We start from the raw sequence: 21,745 nt of genomic DNA on the forward strand, positions 1-21,745 counted from the left end.
AATTACCCTAGTTAGAGTAAAAAAAATCGATTTTAAGATTTCACGTTTTTAACTAAATGATCCAGATTATGATTTTAAAACGATTATTCGAACAGGCCTAATGGAAACAGTATGTGTTGTTGGATCAATATAATTCTGCCATGGAGAATGTCAGGCAGGCATTATTAGGCTCATGGTTGGTTGTGAAATAAATGAATGTGAATCACCGTTTCACAATCTTTCATTGGAATCTTCCAGCGGCCAAAAAAATCAAAACAAGTTTGGACCTTTGTATAAACTGGAATTGCATCAATGTGCTTCATCTCCCTTTCTAAGCCTGGACAGAGTTGGCTGCAGAGACCCAATCAAATATGCCTTAGACAACGAAATCCACTAAGAAGCAAGAAATTTCTCTGAGGAAAAATAAACAAACAAACAAAATAAATTGTTGAAAAAAAATATGCATGCTCCTTGAAAACATGCTCACTGTGTAATGCAGCTTGTGCTCCACCAACGCGAAATTTGCCATTCTGGACAAGGTATAAACTATGAGTGATCATTTTGTGACTTGTTACAAATGTTGTCTTATTTAACTGCTTTAAAGGGCTAGGTCAGTTTTTTTTAATGGAGTTGTATGAGGTACAAATGGCCCCTATAAGTACAACATCTGCAGTAGGTGCTCTCCCCCAGTGAGCCATACCAGTGCATAGTGCTGGACAGGGATACAGGCAATAAACATCTGTGAACGGACCCAAACTAACAGCATACAAGTTGAGCAGTCTGCCTGAGTGGAGGAATACGATCGATGAGTTGGTTAGTCCCAGATAAACAGCTTTTTTCTTATAATACACTTAAATGGTGTATTACTTCGAGATTGGACTTCTTGTAGGCAGCAAAAATACGCTGTTAGGTCGGGTCTGTTCACAGCTGTTTATCGCCTGTATCTCTATCCAGCATATGCGCTGGTATGGCAAACTGGGGGAAAGCGCAGAGCTGTCTACTACAACAACAAGCATGTTAAATAGAAAGAAAGAAACATTACGGAAATTCTGAATTCATCCGAGGTAACTGAAAAAGGTTGGTGCTCAAAATGAGATGAATGCCAGTCTCTTCACGTCTGTTTCCTTCTCTGTCGTGGTTCACCTCCTCTCAGCTGCCGCCCTCTCTGTCTCTCTGCCCTCTGGCTCTTACCTGGACAGCTCAAATCAAAGCCGCTGTGAATTTTCACGGCTCAGCCACAGGTAACCTGCTGCTTCCGTCTGGCTCTGCTATTTAATAATTAATGGCTGGCCGCCTGGTGAGCACCCAGCGCTACCAGCTGACGCACAGTGGGCTGTTGTGCTCTCCTCTGCCTCTGGAGCAGGGGACTTTGGGATGGGGACTTAACAATAGGCTGCTGCTGCCAGACCGATGGAGCGTAGAGCTGAGTACAGGTGGGCTTCAGGCTCTGTTGGTCAGCAGACTCGTTTGTGTGCATAAAAGTGTGCTTTCGACTGGCAGATAGTCAACATCGATTCCTCTTTTTATTTGTGGAAGAATTACTTTTAATGTTTGGGTTGTTGTGTAGGTTAAGTAGTAAAGGAGGTGTAGGAGTAAGGAGTGACAAATGGTTGGTTCCTTGAATGAAGCTGTCCACATTGGCAGGTGTGAAAAATGTCTTGACCCCAGGGTCAAAAATCTTAGGCAACCTACCTGTATCTGCCCCAACATTTAATATGTTGTTATGTGAGCCCAGATGCGTCTTTTCACCAAGTTTGGTTCAATTCACACCAGAAAGTGCCGACAACTGAGTGAGGACAGAATGAAAAATGTCTTGACCCTAGAGTCAAAAAATCTAATTTTAGGCGACCTGCCTGGATCTGCCCAAACATTTAGTGTGGCATCTGTACTACTACTGATATTACATGACGTAAGTTGTGAAAAATTCTGAAACATTTCCCATTGAAATGAGTCTGGAGTGGGAGAAGTCATCTGAATTTTCAGGGTCTGAAATCTATTTTCCAAAAGTAGGGGGAATCTCCCCCCTAAGACTTCACATGGGAGGGACTACAGATCTTATACTGTACGCCCATTTTGTCACTCTTCTGCAATTTAAAACAGTGTTCATTGAACTATATGTCTTTAGTCTTCTTGCTCTATTCCCTCCGGAGCTGAAATATCACATATTATATTTTATGCATCAGATATAAATGACGCTGCAACTTCACAGCAGTTCAAAGTTGTATTTGTCACATGCTTAGGTATACAGTAATACTTAGTTAACAACTAAGTATCAGAGTTGGGTGGACATCTGCCTGTGCTTCACCCTGTAAGGATGATGCTGCTAAAAAAAAAAAAAAAGAGAAAAGAAAAGGACGAAGCTGCGGTCTCCAGCTGGCTCACCTGTCAGAGGAGTGCTCTGCTGTTCCTCTCTCTTTGGCCTGGTGTTTGGCGGCACTTTGTATAAAAGAGTTCAACAGATCTAAACACCATCTGAGCCCTCATCAGCTGAGCCAGATAACAATGGCGTGTGTGTTTTATACAGTAACATTGACAAGGAAAAAAAATCTTTACCCAACTTTACCCAACTTTATTTAGTAGGCTAAACTAGTCCGAAATTGCGGCACGTATTTGACCTCATGTTATGTCGATCATGTTTGACAGCGGCTCTGTCATTAAAGTTTTCGGAACCCGTTCGATTTTCTGCATTTTTTGCATCCATGAAAAGCCTTTCTGACAACTCAGTGTTTCAAGGCTGTTAGATAGTGTGTGTGCCGACTGCACTCCTCTCGCTCTCTCTCTCTCTCTCTCTCACACTCACACTCATACACACACACACACACACACACACACACACACACACACACACACACACACACACACACACACACACACACACACACACACACACAACAGCTCCTCAGTCTCAGTGTCAGCCCTCAGAGAAAGAAGATCATGTGTCTGTCTGATTAGCTCGTACTTGACTTTAAGGTCGTGGGTTTGAGTCCCATGTTGACAGAGATGGCAGCCTGGCAGCGGCCTCTGTGGCATTCTGCAAATAAATTGTCTAGTTAGGAAATGAGCCCCATGCATGACCTGTATTACGATTAAGAGGACTGCAGTTATACAGCACGCCAAAAGTGTCATTGTAATAAGGTTCAATTTTACAAATGACAAATGAAAAGCATGAAATCACAGAAATTGGTTCTCACAATTTGTATGTTTCTGTGTGCTTGTTTTATAACTATATGTATCGAGCCGTCCTTCCTTGCACATACACACACACCATACTTTGTGCTAAAACGTTTTTCAAGTTTTATTTGCGTAGGATGGTATAAAATACACAACATACAGGATTTCCCTCATGCTCTCAAACTGCCTTTCCAGACGGGACAGTTCTTCAAAAGACAACCAAGCTCTCAGATCAAATTTCATTCCTTCCTGTGATTTTCAGAAATCTTGCTACTCTTTTTTTTCCATTGGTCCTAGAGTTTGTTATTTCTCAGCCCAGCCATGTGCGGTGGGAGTTAAAACACATTTGACATTTCCAATATTGTTACGCTACAAGGTCATAAATAATTCAGAAAGGGAGGTAGGGAGAGCAAGTTGTGGTTTACCAGAAATAAGGATTTTGTCCTGTTGTCTCTACAACATTATGCTTGTTGCTTTCTTAGTGGGACTTAGATGAGAAGATCAATATCAATTTCATCACCATGCATTCATGTGTTTAGTTTGACTTTAAAAAACAGAAATCAAAAGGGGAGTTGGCCAAACTCAGGCAAAAGAGCCTTCAGCAACTCCAGAGCTGTCACATTTACAACCTGTATCTTTCTCACTATGTCTTGTAATAGAAAACCAACCACTTTGATTTTATACCTACAGTATTGCTCATGCATTGAAACTATTTCATGACCAAACACAGTGACTGCACCTGCAACTCAAATGTCCTGTCCTTATTGTGATTTTGTGTTGTTGTTTAGCTTGGGGGAAATACAATAAAACTTTGTAAACCATACAGTTTTAGAGGGCTTACCGGTATTTTAGAAATACCTCTCATGGCAGAAGGTAGCCATTTAACTTCAGGAGCTATTTGCAATTTTTGCTATGGCTAAATAGTGAGAGTTAGATGTAGTACTTCTCAGCCTAGTACAGGTATTTGAAATTAGCCTGCTAACAAGCTAGCCCATCCCATTAGCGACTTTCTGCAATCTCCAGTCTGTCCTGAAGACATAGAGCTGCATTTTTATTTACAGCACATCCACACTGCCCTTACTTTGTTGCTTACTGGGTAAAATTAATTAAAGTAAGACATATTGTATTCTCAGTGAAGATTGCATGTATGATATTTTCCCTCTATTATAAAAATAAACCATCATCATCAGAGATCATATCCTTGGTTATAATTTCTCTGTCAGACCGTTACTGTCTGGTTTCAATTAAATTAACTACTTTATTTTATTTATTTGACTTCCCCTTCGTCATCCCCTTTCTCACTGTCTCAGACTGTCTAATCACTAATACGTGCACAGTTAATAAAGTGCATGAAAGTACAGGTGCAAAATTGCTTGAAGTTTTTAAATAGTTCATATTTCTCCAGTTCAGAATTGCAGAACTGTATTTTCAGTTTAACCTCACAGCTCACATTAAAGTTTTATTGATTTAAAATGGGTTTTAAATGGTTGCACTTGCCAACCTGGTGCTCTGGAACCTTGGTGCCTTGTTTGTCGATGTGATATTGATCGCTCTGAGGTGGGCCGTTCCCTGCTGTCCACACTGCTTGGTAAGCAAGCCAGTCATGACCCACTTGCTAGATTGACCCTCTTAGTTCAGTGGACTTGAAAGTACCACAGACGGGGAAAAAAACACACACATTCAAAAATAAACTTGCTTCTGTTTCTTTTTCGTCTACTTGGGGACACTTCTTTTTCCTCACACAGCATGCCTGATTCATGCCAGACATGTTGTGCCACTAAACCGTTAAGCTGAAGAGACAGACAGATTGACTTGTGGTAACAGAATGAATATAACAGTAAATCCTGCACTTTTCTCCTGGTATAAAGGGGGATTTGGTTACAAAACACCAAGAGCTCTGTTGCTCCATTGCAAATGATGTCGAATGTTTTTGGCAATGATCCTGATGCCCAAATTAGTCAAAGACAGAAATTCTGAAAAGCCAAACTCAACCGAAGTACACATTGCTGAATCTTAGTAAAGATTCAGTTACACTGACTTTTAATGAAGCAATTAAAAAAAACTATTGTAAGATGTGACAAAAAAACAAACTTTGTAATGTTTACTTCCTGTCCTTTCCTACAGTGACACAGTCTCCAAGGGGCTGCTGCTGAAGGCCAAACAGGACGGCTTCTCAGACCGACAGGTTGGTCAGATTCTGGGATCCAATGAGGAAGCAGCCAGAGAGCTGAGGCTCAAGCATAATATCCGACCCTGGGTCAAACAGGTGAGAGTCACTGGCTGCTTTTTACAGCTTCCAACATTGCTCAGACAAACTTTCAGTATTTGTCTAAATGATAACAGTTACGCCCCTTACGGTTAGGGTTCTGTACATTTTTATCCACAAATCATTGATCACCCAAAGCTTCAAGGCTTTGAAGCAGTTTAAATAATAGATTAATTTGTTAAGAAGAACAATGTCAGCCTTAATTGTTGTTTTCAGTCAGTTTCTTTTGTGTGTTTTTTATTTTTTAATCAGAAGTAGAAATGGCCACACTGGAATAATACCCATCACAAGTACCGTAATAGTTTTGCATTTAAGCATTTATTCAAATTAATGTACAAAAGAATGAGTGGTGATGTTTGGCAAAAGTAAAAGTTATTATACTCATTATGTAAAATTGCTCCTTTCAGAGTGTTAAAATATTAGTGCACAAACCATGTAAAAATAATTCCTAGGTCTAAACTGAAACAACTGCCACTTTTCTGTGATGGAGTTCACACTTCTGATAATTGAGATAAATGTAACAAGGAATATTAAACCTTTTCATTACTGCTACTCTGTGGCAAATCAACTAACACTCCCTTTGCATGTGAATACATCAGCCATTTCACCCCTTTCTTTTCTGTGTTCCCTCTTTTCAGATTGATACCTTGGCAGCAGAGTACCCAGCTATGACCAACTACCTGTACTGTACCTATCATGGTCAGGTATGTATTGCATATTCTACATGTATGGAGCCATTATGATGCATATATGCCCAACTAATCACTGAAAATAGAACTAATATATAGTATACTAGTATATTTGCTATGATAAAAATATCTTATTTTTAATCTAAATTGTAAGATGGATGTTGTTTCGCTGTGTAAAGGAAAGACTGGCTTCTACACAAGTTTGTTTGTACAATGTTATGGTTTATTTATCCTTTTCATCAGGAACACGACCTGGACTTTAAAGACCAGGGAATTATGGTTCTTGGTTGTGGGCCTTACCACATTGGTAAGTCCAACAATTTGATTAGTAGGTTTCTTGTATATTCTGCTAAATGTCGCAGTTGTAAATATATGAGCCTGTTTATATTCCTGTGGCATGCTATATTTATTTACAACAAGAGTTCATACATAATAAATGATTAGGTTAAAGAATCAGACTTTTTGTAAAAATACAAAAAGTGTCAACCTCACAAAGGCTGACAGTATTAGAATTTTTTTTTGCCAATAATAATCAGCAATGGTTTGTATCTCGTAAACAGCCAGCTGTTACGTTTAAACTTTGATTTGGAAAGACTTACTGAAAAGGGTTGTTTCAGCTCTATCCCAGTAATATTGTCCAGGAACAACAGACAAGATCTTACTAAGAAATGTGGTTCTAACACGTAATTCTAAATATGGCAAGTTAAAAGTTAATAATTATAAAATAATAAATAATAAGACATTTGCATTGTATCCCTGCAAGTGACAACTTTGTAGTTGTATAGTTCTTATGCTGAATTTGTGATCTTCATGGTGCTCAAATTCATCAGCATTTTCATCCGGCAGGGAGCAGTGTTGAGTTTGACTGGTGTGCAGTGTCCAGCATCAGAGCCTTAAGACAGATGGGCAAGAGGACGGTGGTGGTGAACCACAACCCTGAAACAGTCAGCACTGACTTTGATGAGTGTGACCGCCTCTATTTTGAAGAGTTGACCCTGGAGCGCGTCCTCGACATCACACAACAAGAGGTAAGGACGCACTGGCACGGAGTGTTTTTCATTTGACAAAATTCAGACAAAGTGCACAAATTCAGAGTTACCTTGTCCTTTTTGTTGTGGAAGAAAACATGTATTCTTTCTAACACTACAAAAACTTTCTTCATGTTATCCTTGGCCCTATCTTATGCATTGAGAGTCAAGGAGGACACTCTCGTCTGGTCAGATATCTATCAATAAAAACGTATATATATGCATATGTATTGAGTAGAATCTGATTGAAAAATTACAGTGCGTGGCAATCAATTTGGAGCATAATAATATTGATCAGTACCACAGAACAAATATAATGAAAGAAATCATCACATCACACATCAACCAGGTCAAAGGGAGGAAACACACAAACAGTGGATTATAGACTAAAAAACTAATATAGATTTAATGTTCTAAAAACTGGCTCACATTCATCAACATAATAATGACCCAATAATTAATTCAGCTTAACCTTTTGGATTTGTGTCGGCTTGACTGTACAGCTCAAGATGAATTCTTTATAAAAAATGTATAAATCAAACATTAGCTGAGCTGTGTTATTATCATGGAGTTCCCACAGAGCAGGAGAGTGCTGAGGGAAAAGAAAAAAAGAAAAAACATGACATGGATGCAACATAACCGTCAATATCGTGAAATTCTCTCTCTAAATGTTCATATGAAGTCAATGTATAAACTCATTAAACAGCAAACTGCCCAGCTTTTTTCTGCCTTAACCTCCAGGATGGTCATGGCCATTAAAAGCCGCCAAACAAAACCTTTATCCCTGTCAAAGAGGGATGGGAGGAAGTATAAATTGGTCCTAATTGGGACATATATTATGCAGCACTAAAGACTCATCTAAAATTTAAGAGCTTAGGTTTCTGTAGTTACAGGTGTAAGGATTTTTTTCTGGGATTTTTAATCTCTCTACAACACCCATAGTTAATGTAGTTGTGCTTGTTAAATACTTTTTGGGGTAAATATATTCTTAAACAGTCATTTTATATTGCTGGGAAGCTTTTTATTTATGACTAAGTGCTGAGGAACATTTTATATTATATTATTGTCATTTAAACTGTAGAAATCTCTTCTGTATACTTTCAAAAAAAATAAAAATAAATTGGCAGCAAGTGCCCAAGCAAGTAGGCTAATAATCCTAGTGTTGTGACGATACATATTACAGTGTCACATAATAGTCATTTGCTGGTCTAAATTTAGGATAATGCCAAATTTCAACCAGAAAGACCAAATGTAAGGATTGTGGTTTGAATTACATCATGATATTTGAAATAAGGGCACCATGATTTTCCAAATACTGAACTTTCTTGTAAATAACACAATTTCATATGTAACCAGACTTAACTGGTTATGCCATATAATATGATTTTTTTTAAATATATTATATATATATATATATATATATATATATATATATATATATATATATATATATATATATATATATATATATATATATATATATATATATATATATATATATATTTTTTTTTTTTTTTTTTTTTTTTGGGGCATTTTTTGCCTTAATTTTGATACTGTAGGACATTGTAGAGAGAAAGGAAAGCAGGGAGAGAGACTGGGGGAATGATATGCATAAAGGATCGTCTCGGTCGGGAGTCATATGCATATATGCCAACATTACATGGGCCGTGCTCCCTAACCACTCGACCATAGAGCACCCCCCGTATAATATGATTTGGACCTTAATATCAAGTGCTGCTCTGTGGTGTGTTGGGAGTCAAGGTAAAAACCTCCTATCCCTCTGATATTTATTCTGCACAATATATTTCATGGCGTCTTTGTGTTTATGTTGTATTGTGTCTCTATACACTAATGTCCATTGACTTTCCAATGCAGAGGAATTGTAATCCAGTTAAAGTTGTGATGGGATCAGAGTGTGATTAAGTGCTTGTTTGCTCAGGGAGATAGCATTACCATCAATCCTTCTCTCAGAGCTACAGTCCCCTCTTTCTTTGTATGTGTGTGTGTGATAAATACGGCATTAGAGCATGGAGATAAACCCTGGACAGGAACAGGAGAGCAGGTCCATGAATAATGAAGCGATACAACCTGGCATTGCCATGGAAACAGCCTCCCCCTAGATCAGCTAGACAGGAGAAGGGTTTGCATTCTGTGCATACACACTTGTTCAGGTTCGCGTACTCGCGCCTGCACGCACGCACACATACATACGCACGTGCGCTGACACACACACACACACACACACACACACACACACACACACACACACACACACACACACACACACACACACACACACACACACACAAAGTGCATTCAGAAAGTATTCACTTCACTTTCTTAGAATTTCGTTTTGTTGCAGACTTACGCTTAAGTCATCGAAATTCATTTTTTCCCTCATCAATCTAGACTTGGTGCACTATAATGGCAAAGCACAAACAACAACGTTAAAAACAGAAATTTCACATTGGCATAAGTATTCAGAGCAGAGATTGATGGAGATTGATGAGGGGAAAATGAATTAGCATAGCAATTAGCATAGCAACAGCATAAAGCTGCAGCATAATAAGATGTTGGGTCTGAAAACTTTCTCAATCCACTGTAAACCCCATCCAACTGCGGTTATAGCAAAACCTGCAACAGTATGGGGATGAACTATTTCTGTTTGTCTCATATTTATAATGTGTGTTCAGTGGCCAGAATAAATGTGTGGCCTCAGGTTTCAGACTGTAAATCTTGGCTGATCAGGACGCCGACAACTCATCAGATTATCTCCCCTTCTCCCGTTGTCCTTCTTCTCTTTCTTTTATTGTTTCTTTTGAACTCCTCTCCTCTCCCCTCTAGGGTTGCTCTGGCAGCATTGTGTCAGTGGGAGGCCAGATCCCCAACAATCTGGCCGTCCCGTTGCACTTGAATGGGATAAAGATTCTTGGGACGAGCCCCCTGCAGATTGACCGGGCGGAGGAGCGCTCCATCTTCTCCAGTGTCCTAGACGACCTCGGGGTTGCCCAAGCCCCGTGGAGGGCACTGAGTTCACTGGTGAGAGGAATAGGTAGTGGGTGTGTTAAAGATAAATTGTAGCATGATATTTTTATGACAGGATTTGAGCACCGAGGGACAGCTTTTGTGTCCTCGAGGTGTCATCTAAGATAATGTTCTACCTGTCCAGCAAGATAAGCTCAGTTGCACTGGTGCGACAGCTTTCCCTACTGAGAAACTTTACTCATCGCTTTCAGAACTATGTTCCTCACAGAGGCAATGCACCCCCTAGTTACAGTTTAGATCCTTTGTGTGGCCCTTTCAGCCCGCTGTCGGCTACGAGCACTGGCGAAACCCCACTGTGGAACATGTGGGGCAATGAAAAGTGTCTGCAGTTAACGATGAAATGCGCCTCCTCCATTACCGTTCCTCATATATTCAGTTACCGCTGAGGAGTGATTAGCTGGCATGCACAAAGAGCAAGTTCTGTGTCTCTCCAGAGTCCACCTCCATCTTCTATTTCCCTGCAGGGCGTGAAGAAACAGTTTGTTTTTATTGGGCCAGAATAACTTTGAACAGCCATGAGGAGATGCTTTTTGCGTCTCTGGGAAGCTATTTAGTGTTTGTAAATGGTACTCCACCTAGTGAGTGAGCAGTGGGTAATGATAGAGAGGAAAAAAAGCCTTGCCCCGCAGAGAGCCTGAGAAGGAGAGAAAGAAAGATGATAATGATGATGAGGAAGAGGAGGACAAACAGCATTTCTCTCACTGCTAGACTCCTTCCACAACTTCTGCTCTTTTATTTTGAATGGAAGAAAACAAAATCAGAAGGGAGATGAAGCAAGGCTCCACTTACTGGCTGTTGGTGCACTTATATTCTCCCTTTTACTCTTGTGATTTGGCCGATATGGTTTTCACCTGTCATTGTCTGGAGCCTTTTCAAATGCACGTGTTTGAATTGAGAACACCTTAGAATGAAGGTTATTGTATGAGAAGGTTGTTACTGGGAGGACGAGCACAACACACCCCCTTAATATGATATTGATACTTTGTTTTCTCTCTGAAGTGGCTGCAATCTAAACCTTTTAGCATTATTGAAGTCACGTAAAGATTCAAATACAAAGGAAAAGTTCAGTGTTCTTGTTTGAAACCATTTTTTAAACACCCTTTTCATGAAATGTCTCTATTGGTTGGTTTTCAGTGTGTTTGTGTTGTTTGTTAGAATACTCTGTTGGCTCTGAAAATGATTCATACCTCAGAGACAACACAGCAGGTATCTGATCTATATTACGTGCATTTTGATGTTTTGGCCAATAACTTACAAACTATCAGGTCTAGATCAAAACTCTCACCACAGTTCAGTGACTATTCTTTTTTTCCCATATACTGATACAGTCCCAACAATTTGTGAAGGTGGAGGTGGATGTGTACGACTGCATCTGTGTCTATTACCCAGAAAACTATACTGTTGGGCCATAGTGCATCACTTTACCTCATGGTCCAAACTTGCAGAGGGTTTCAAAGTGTGTCATACTCACTGTTTACTAGTCTCACCTTTATAACATGATTGTACGTTTAACATTTGTTGCACTTGCTCGCCTTTCACAGGATGATGCCTTTGCGTTTGCCAACCAGGTGGGCTACCCCTGTCTCCTCCGCCCCTCCTATGTTCTTAGGTAAGTCTTAACATATGTCAGCCAACATAAAGTAAATAACATTATCACATCGTCATATCAACAGCCTCTTATTCATGAATGAAGTAGCTAATTCAACTTGAGACTTTTATTAACAAGCACATTTTTATGTACTTGTGTTATACACTTCAATGGCAATAATTTACATAGAGTTATAGCTTGTGCTAAATAACTGACAAACACAAGGAAGAAAACCACAGTCTTTGTCAGCTGAGGCATGAAGAGGGGAAAATATCTATGGTCTTTGTCTGAATTCTTATTGCTAACTTTAGTTGAATACAGTTTTAGTTCTGGTGATTAATAAACTGAATTCAGCAAAGTGCTCCTTCAGTCATGCAGTGACACTTCTATCCAGCAGGTGTCGTGGTGTGACCCTGTATTTAGCAGGGCTTAGTGTCACTGAGAATACACTTATGCATTATGAAGTTTTGGACTTTACATTCATACTCTGATATTTTTTAATCTTTTAAGAGAATCTATCTGTATTGTTAAGCACTGTGGATTACCCTGACTGTCAGCCAAAAGGTCACATTTTAAAACTACCAAATTCCAAAGTAATTAAATTCAGTGAGGGGGTATCCAGCGCTAGCCATTATTATACCATTAATAATATATAGTTTATTATTATTCACAATTTCCTATTCTAGTGTGTATACTGCACATGCAGAATACTGTTTTAGATGAGGATGCGCTCCTCTCCTGCACTGGTGCAGGGTGAACTTTGTCTAATCTTTCCCCTCCCCAAAGGGTTTTCACTCTTCCCCTTTGACATACTTGGTAATGGTTTTTGAATGTTCTTCCCAGCCTCAGTGCATATGCACAAACTCACAAATTTACACACCAAAGACTCTCTTCCTTGTCAGATTCATGCTTCATATTTATCTAACGGTGAAATGCAAACACACACGCACGCTCACACCCAAAGTTTGAGGTATTTGGCCCTGAAATATATTCATTTGATAAGTTTATAAAATTCTTATGACCCATGTCTTATTTGCATACAAAAGTCCATCACTGATTTTGGTTAAGAAAACACAATTTCTCTGACAGACTTGACACTGCGGGACACAGCTATATAATGATGTGTGCAAGCAATTAGACAGGTTTCAGGCTAGACCATAGTTTAATCATTTTTATCTTCATGTCACTCCGCAGTGAAACCGTCTCAGTTCTTCAATGTTTTGTAAGAGCTGCAAAAGCCAATGTTGGCAGGAGAGAGGGAGTGGAATGTAAATGCACGGTAGTTCTGAGGAATTTCTGTCTGTGTGAAAGCATATCTGTGTGGGTGAGGGGTGTAATCAATCAAACCCAAGTAATAAACACAAGCATGAACAACCTTACCCACTTTTATACACATCAATCAAATGGTTTTTGTTGTGATCACATTGTTTTATTATCATGTAATATATTGAATTTTATTTTTTCTTGAATTTTTATTTTTGCCTCCATACGATATATCTTGAAATCAACAGAAAAATGTACATGAAAACAAGAGTAACATGAACACAAAATACACACTCCCTGGCCAGTCTATTTTTAGGTCCAGTCTTTATATTTGGACAATTACATGCCAATTCCCTCACAGCCTTAACAGATAGAGCAGGTGTTCAGTCTACATTAAGACAGAAATGTCACTGCACTTCTTAAATCCAGTTATGGTAAAAGTCACAAGTTTTCAACATCCACCGGTATAAAAATATGAATTAGACAATTTCTAGTGAAACAAGAATAGACAAACTGAGGACTACTGTTACTACTTAAACCGTCAACACTATTAGTACCTGCCTCAACTACTGTTACAGCTAACACTAGACTGATAGACAGGAAAACATAGTTCTGCATTATTATTTTATTCTTGTAAAAGACTTGAGGACTGACTGGGAGAGAATATAATCTGTTTATAGTTATTCCAAATGACCAAAGGATTCATTTGAAAATTCAGAGGACAGTGATGCAGGAACTAGATGGCATCCAAGTCAAGGCTATGCCTCGATGTAAATGCATATGGACCTTTTATAGTTGGTGCTCAGATGAAGGGTCAGTATTGGTTGGAGGGTTGGACATCTGTCTGCCCTTGAGCTACAGACAGTGAAGGAAGAAAGCTCTGACTCAAGCCTGTGGCCTTGATGTGTCCTGTTTCTCTCAACCACTCCTTTTCAAACAGGAGAATAGTCTGGCTACCAGTCTAAAATCAAAAACAACAACCACAACAAAACTAGCCTAAATCTGTTGTTTTTTAATGACGAAGTTCTGAACTCGTTTTGAAGAGCCCGGAGTGCTTTTCGACCTAAATAGCTGTTCTTTTCCCTTTCTCTCTCTTCCTCTCTCTTGTGCCTTATTTTGACTGTTTCCAGACCTTGTTCCCGATGGTAATAGTGATGCAACAGAGAGATAATGAGTGTTTTGAACAATCATTAGAAGCTTGTATGTTCTCCCCTTCGCTTGCTGCTCTTCCTCTCCCGTGGCCTTCTGTTTTCTCTCGCTCACTCTTACCCCCTCTCTCTCTCCCGCTTGCATCTCACCAGTGGCTCAGCAATGAACGTTGTGTACGGAGAAGAGGAGATGAAACGGTTCTTGGAGGAGGCTGCTCAGGTGTCCCAGGTGAGATCACTGTTATCATGTCTACACGTGTGAGAGAGACATATTGCCAGAGAGCTCCCCCAAAAAGTTTCACCCTGGCCTTTCATTTGTCGCTCTCTTGAAATATATCAAATTAGCATGTTTGGACATCCACAGGATCTTGTTGTCTCTATCACACACATACACACGCTTTCAGCCTCTGTTTTTCATCTCTCCTTCTCCCTCTGCTTTCAATTAACTACTGCTACCAGCTGGCATGTCTGTTGGCTAGTATTGTGTGCCCATCTCTACCTCACTGAGCACCCAGGTGGCTCGGGGGCAGCTGGCCCCTCCGAGGGCCTCTACCTGGGGCTAGAACCACACAAACACACACACACACATGCACACCAGATCCTCGGAGCACCAAGGCAAGCTTGTTAATGGTGGTTTAATAGATATAAAACAACTAATGAGGACATATTCCTGTTTTACATTTAATTCTTAAAACATGCAAACAATGACGCTCGTAGGTGGATGGACAAACATGTGAACATTAGTTTGTATTTGCTCCATCCAGCAGATATGATTTATAATGAATCGATGACCACTGGGTTAAATGACTGACTATCAGCTTTAGCTTTAGCAGATGAGCAGTGTAGGAATCACGGAGGATCAAAAGAAAGTCGACAAATTACCATAGACTTGAAAAAGTTAATATATACAGTATTTAGTTTCATCCTTTGCAGTAATGACTGGCTGTTTGAAGTCTGTGACCCATAAACATCAACAGGCACTTCCCTGGAGAAGCTTTGCCAGGCATGATCTGCAGCTATCTCTTTTTTTTTTTTGCTTTTTTTCCTGTAGTCTTGAGTTGGAAAATATTTACAGTAGGTAAAAAACTTTGTTACTGTAGCTGTACAGTATGTTTACAGGTGATGAGAGAAATAATGGTTATCATTTCATTTCATTTAATTTATTTAGATCTCCATTAGCTTTGGCAAAGGCCATCGCTATTCTTCCTGGAGTCTACCTTCACAGATGAACTGCCCATTGCAGTCGATAAATACAAAAACACATCACACCATAAACACAATAACAACATCCATAACCACACCAACTCACAAACATCTACAGGACAAGACAAAACAACAAAACATAAACAATACAAACAACATATACATATTACTGGACCTTATTCATTTCCACAGTGTAGCCATTACCATAGTTGTGAAATAATCAGATGTTCAATCAGATGTTCAAAGACATTCGTTCCTCATAATTACATTAACTTACAGAAACAGTACCCAATACACAAGCAGACTGAAGATATTTCAAGTAAATCAGACAAACACTACTTGATTGTACCAAATAGCTTCAGCTAGATAGAGAGCTGTTTGACTAATAAATGTTCTTTCAATAGCTCTTTAAATCTGTATTTGTTATGTCATAATGATCCATCTGTGAACCAATTCAAGAATCAAACCAACTAGGTACACTGATGAATAAAGAGAATGAATAATGGTAATAATCTGTTCATACTTAAACTCAAATCAAGGTTGAACAATAATCAATGGATTTACAAAAACATGAGATAGCTGTCATCAGAAATCAATCACGAGTGCGCGTAATATATCAAGGCGTTTGATCATAAGTGCAATAAACATATCAAAGCCAAACCCAACCATAAAAAGGACAAACTGGGTATATGGGTGTATAAATTGTTTAAATGCGCAGCTGTTAAAGCTATTTACTAATAAGAATTACACATCTGTCTTCTACCATGAACATACAGTAAAACATTCAATATAATAACGCAATATATACAACCAGTGGCGCTAATAAAGAAAACATTATCAAAACAAATGTGAATTTCATAATACAAAGCTTAATTAGGCATATTAGAAGTGGTAAACTAAATGTTCCCCAAGCTAATACTAAATGACTGTGGATTACATAGCAGTCCTTTTTCTGTAATAGCTGTAATAAAGACACTGTGGATACCTGTAATATCAGGGATTTAGTATCTTAAGACCAACCTGTGTTACATTTCAACTATTCCATTCAATAAAAATCTGGTGATTTAATTTATTTTTACACTACCACACCATCCTTTTGGTGTTGCTTTTTCCTATTCAAGTAACAATCAATAGACCTAGTGTCCTTATTACAAAAGAGAGATTATTGTTGTTTACTTGTGTCCATGTGTTGATCCTCTGGATCTGTTTTACAATTAATGAATTAGTTGGATGGTAGGAGGTTAACTGTCAACTTTAGGTCCATAACTCTACGGGTTTGTGACTAATGCCAGATCAGGTATGTTCTCTGCAAAATGAATAATTATCTTTCTGTGTCACTGTTGATTGTGGAACTGGTCAACAGTTTTGTACCTGGGTACAGAGCCAATACAAAGAAGAAGAAAAAAACAGCAAAAAACACAGAGACTGTACTGAAATCACACAACAATCTTGTTATTTAATTGGCAGATAATCTTCCTTTGTGTCTTTCCTCCAGGAGCATCCAGTTGTCATCACCAAGTTCATCCGTGGAGCCCGGGAGGTAGAGGTGGATGCTGTGGCCAAAGCAGGAAAGGTGAGATACTAATGCCATATTCTGTCTAGTGTTGGAAATGGCAGGTTATCACTTAACACAATAATAACAAAAGTAATATTGAATAATAATTTCACTACAGCTCAACTGTGACTGATAATTAACTACAGCAAAATGACCATATCAATAGTAACACTAACTGGTTGTTTGTCTTTTGGGGCAGAACTGAAGGATTCTGGGTAGTTGAAAGGGCTGTCATTTGCCTATAGAACAAAAGAACATGTGATCTACACAATTTGAATGGACTTAGGCCCAACACCAATTATACAGGCCCCTGCCTCTGTAATGCCATTGATTTGTCACCCTGGCAGTGTGGGCTTATTGTTTTGCTAATGTGAGCCAGCTATTCAACATGCTGCATTGGTTACAAGCACCAGGGGACATACACAGGTTACATATAATATACATTCTCTACACAATGAAACATAGTATGAAAACATTTGTTCATCTTTTATACATACTGACTACTTGTTGACCACATTTTAATTTATAACAGTAACATTGTTATTAATCTCTGTGGTCTCGCCTCATTCAGACCTACATTATTTTTCCTTTGAAATGGAAAGGTATCAAAGATGGTGAGCCCAGTGGATGAATCAAGTGGATGTAATCTCATTCATCTTCAATGAAAAAAGATATACCAGTCCAGACAGATCTGATAGGGGAAATGGAATACATGAAACCTAAAATACGCAAAACTGGTGACACAATCAGATCACATGGGATGAGATTAGGGTGTATCGAAATTATTCTTTTCATACAAATAATTTTCATATATGATTGACATCTGTGAAAGGTATGTAGTTTTTTTCTTTCTTTCTTTAGGGGCTGGGGGGCATATCATATGACTTCAAAATTACACTTGTTTTTTAACCTTTACCTCGATTACAATTGACGAATGATGGACTCTTCATATCCAATGTGATCATGTTCCAAGTGACTAAACACATTGATGGTGTTACCTTTGGTCAGAGTTGAGAAAAGCACCTGCATCATTGTCATTAGAAGTCTGTGTTGTAGGGGGTCAAAACTTGAATAGGGTGTAAATGAAGCAAAAGCTCATTATTTGTCTGAGTGAACACAAACTAACATTAGTTGGACATGAATTAGGTGTGTAATATTTTTTCGTCTATTGCTTTATTCTAACTGCTATAAGTGTTTAATTTAGGTTTAACCTGGTTTGTTTCAATGAATGACCAAACTTTAACCTAAAAATAGTAAAATCCATTATTGGAATATGAGAAAGTTTAAAATATTTGTTTTTCTCTACTGTTTCACTGCATCTTCCACAACTTTTGAAGTAAGAACATAATTTTAAACTCTCAAAAGAAGAATATTCTGTCTAATACTGGAGATGTTAACATGTTCATTGGTAATCATGGAAGTTTTAGTTTTGTTATTAAATAGCAGGCTAAAAACATAAAATATAACAACTTTAATTGTTAGCATTGTAAGTCACAGTGCAGGACGGAGCCACGCAGGTACTTGTCCTCAGCGCCCTATCTGTTTCTCTATTGTTCAGGTTGCAGGAGTCATTTCAAGGGTGTCAGTTTGAACGTGGGCAAACCAGTTGTATGGAAGATTCTCTCTCTCTACTTTCCCTGAATACAGCCCCTCCTTTATCTTCAGTATCACATTAACAAGCTGTCCATTCATTGAATACCAAACAGGCTTCATTATTCCTGGCCTGTGTGTGTGTGTGTGTGTGTGTGTGTGTGTGTGTGTGTGTGTGTGTGTGTGTGTGTGTGTGTGTGTGTGTGTGTGTGTGTGTGTGTGTGTGTGTGTGTGTGTGTGTGTGTGTGTGTGTGTGTGTGTGTGTGTGTGTGTGTGTGTGTGTGTGTGTGTGTGTGTGTGAGTGTGTGAGAGCGAGTGAGTATATGTGTGGGAGAGTGGAAAAGTCAGAGATAATACATATTAATTACTGACTCTATCTGAAGAGTGCTAATGAATGTGGTGGTTAGCAGCAGTTTAAATGAACTAATGACACAGCAGCTCATTTACAGACACACACATTCACACAGTTGCTTGGTGATACAAATCTCATTTTCTGTGGGTGAAATGTTGGAAGTTATTCTTTTGACACTGCATATCCGCCGCATTGTTACTTACCAGCTTTGTCAACAAGTGCAGGGCCCTTTGTCCTGAACACGTTTTCAATGAGTGTTTACCTGATGAATTTATTTCCTCCACATGCACAGAACGTCACTCGCTGTTTTGGAACTGACTCAACATATTTTGACAGTACACTTTTGTGTACTATAAACTCATCGTGTCTAGAGACCATCTGCCTCCTAATCAGAAAAAAAAAACTCATCAGAAAACAGACTAAGGGTGTAATGGCTGAGTTGCTTTGAGTCTGGATTTCTGTTGCTTTATTAGAGTTATAATCTGTATGCAAATACTTTCAGAGTGACTTAATCACTGTCTTTCTGTTCAGGTTCTGGTCCATGCCATAACAGAGCATGTGGAGGACGCTGGGGTACATTCAGGAGATGCCACCCTGATGCTGCCAACCCAGTCTATTAGCCAGGGGGCACTGGAAAAGGTCAGTTAACCCACACCCGCAACACTGGCATGGTGATCCAAACAAAATCAATTGTATACATTTTCATATAATTGAAACTAATATTCAGTGTGCAGTTAATGATATGCATGGTTTTTTTTTACATTCTATGTGTACAGACATACTTTGGTATGAAACATTTACAAACAGCCTTATATTGCATATGTGTGTGTTTTCCTTTTTCATTGCTTTCAGGTTAAGAGTGCCACCCGAAAAATTGCACAAGCATTTGAAATTTCGGGGCCCTTTAACACTCAGTTTCTGGTTAAAGGCAATGATGTCATGGTAGGTATTATTTCCTAGGGTATGACAAAATGATAGATGGGCATTTTCACATCTAGTTGCAGCAAATGCAATTCCCTCACAAACTGAAATCAATTTATGCTGGGGTTTTATCATTAATGTTTCCTTAAGTTTTAATGTTATAGCTAGAGTGCATGTACAGGAAATGTGTATACATATATTAGGACTTCTTGTTCCACATGTAGGTGTATCAGCAGAGCATCTTTATTAGCATTTATTGATTAATCAGGTTTTTTTTTCAATGGCGGTATTATTTTGTGTATCCCTCCAGGTGATAGAGTGTAATCTGCGGGCGTCACGCTCCTTCCCTTTTGTGTCAAAAACAATTGGTGTGGACTTTATCAACGTCGCAACCAAAGTGATGGTGGGAGAGCCTATGGATGAGGCGAGTCTGCCCTCGCTGGAGAGACCCATCATTCCTGTGGACTACGTGGGCATCAAGGTGAGAAGGGAAACTGAAATATCTGTTTACAGCTGGGGACTGTGCCACTTGCTTTCTTGTGTTTTTTTTTAAGGTTAAGTTTTATAGAGTGCATAGAATGGATGGATGGGTGTGGGTGGGTGGATAAATGAATAAAACATTGATGGCTTTATAAGTACAGTAAGTGAGGCCTTTTCACACTTGCGACTTCAACACAACCATGCTCTGTAATTGGCTGTCTTGTGAAACGTGTCTTGTAAGGACAGACAAGGCTTTGATGCACATGTAGCAACTATAATAATCATGATGGTCCTTTTTCTGACATTTTGACATGTCGGAGTAGGAAAAGCACATTTTACAAGACTAAATATGACATTTAATTGTGGCTGAGGTTCCAGTTCCAGATGTTCCACACGGTCACTGTGTCATTACTTACCTGCGCACTTGTTTAGAACATGGCTTTTAGTTAATGTCATTTATAAAACCAGTACTTTAATGTACCTTTAAACAACTGGAACATGACATTTCCTTTGCAGTGTTCCTGTTTACTTACTGATTTTGAACCTGCACATTCTGTCAAGAAAATAAAGGCCTTGAAAATGCACAATGCAAAAGGGTCCAAGTAAAAACTTGGAAAATTACAATGTGTTTTAAAAGGGTTTATATTGCTGTTAAGATGTCAGGTGGTCTCAACTCATAGAGCCATATTAATCTTGGACTAAAGTTCAGACTTTCAGAATTATACAATAGCCACAAGTTAGTTTAGGGGTAATAGCTCCCCTTTAAAAGTACATTGTAACCATGTCTCTGAACTTCCTGCAGTCGTGTTATGTATTGTTGGAAAATTAGGTCCTATGTAAAGAGCCCTACTTGTGTGATGTCTTAATAGGTAGTGCAGGCTCTGCTAGTACAGATTTCATTGGATCACATACCAAAGACAGCAATTACTGCTCCATCCTTCTACCTCGCCATGATGGTGGGGAGTATGGATGCTTTCTCGTGCCGGTTGGGAGGCTTACCTCTTAGATGGGGTATGAGAGAGTTTACGTGTCGCCAGCTGTTCCAAAGCTATTTTTTCCAAAGTAATTTCTCCCTCTAATTACAACAGAGCTGCTGTAACAATGGCTGTAGTTTGGAGCCAATCACGCAGGTATAATCCCCCACTCCTCACCGCCACCTAAAGTTTTCAATTTCTAGGCTGCACAGTGGTGAGGAATATTAATCAGAGCTCTGAATACTCCAGGCACCAGGCTTAAAAGACTTCCAGTTTACTTGGAGTGTACAATACAGACTTCATATACACCGTCTCATACAGTCTGTGCTGGAAACTGTGCCACATTACATGAAGATTGTTTAATGAAGTATTGCTAATTTCTTATTTCCTGTTAAACACTTTACTGCCACCATAACATCAAACCCCCACTGTAAACACAATGTGATGTCTGGACCTATTATCCAGCCTTCACAGCCTGAAGTGTGTACCATCA

General features: G+C 39.0%; 1 protein-coding gene across 1 annotated transcript in view; it reads left to right on the top strand.

Annotated features, from left to right (window-relative positions):
• Positions 1–21,745, top strand: part of cps1 (carbamoyl-phosphate synthase 1, mitochondrial) — a 55,369-nt gene that overhangs the window by 20,763 nt on the left and 12,861 nt on the right. The window contains exons 22-32 of the mRNA XM_083996272.1: positions 5,275–5,416; positions 6,055–6,120; positions 6,349–6,412; positions 6,952–7,133; positions 9,978–10,172; positions 11,720–11,787; positions 14,331–14,406; positions 16,876–16,953; positions 19,409–19,516; positions 19,730–19,819; positions 20,109–20,279. Coding sequence (XP_083852398.1) covers positions 5,275–5,416; positions 6,055–6,120; positions 6,349–6,412; positions 6,952–7,133; positions 9,978–10,172; positions 11,720–11,787; positions 14,331–14,406; positions 16,876–16,953; positions 19,409–19,516; positions 19,730–19,819; positions 20,109–20,279 — 1,240 coding nt within the window. The remainder of the gene's footprint in view (positions 1–5,274; positions 5,417–6,054; positions 6,121–6,348; positions 6,413–6,951; positions 7,134–9,977; positions 10,173–11,719; positions 11,788–14,330; positions 14,407–16,875; positions 16,954–19,408; positions 19,517–19,729; positions 19,820–20,108; positions 20,280–21,745) is intronic.

This window comes from Trachurus trachurus, assembly GCF_905171665.1.
Source record: "Trachurus trachurus genome assembly, chromosome: 21".
In the NCBI taxonomy this organism is placed as follows: domain Eukaryota; kingdom Metazoa; phylum Chordata; class Actinopteri; order Carangiformes; family Carangidae; genus Trachurus; species Trachurus trachurus.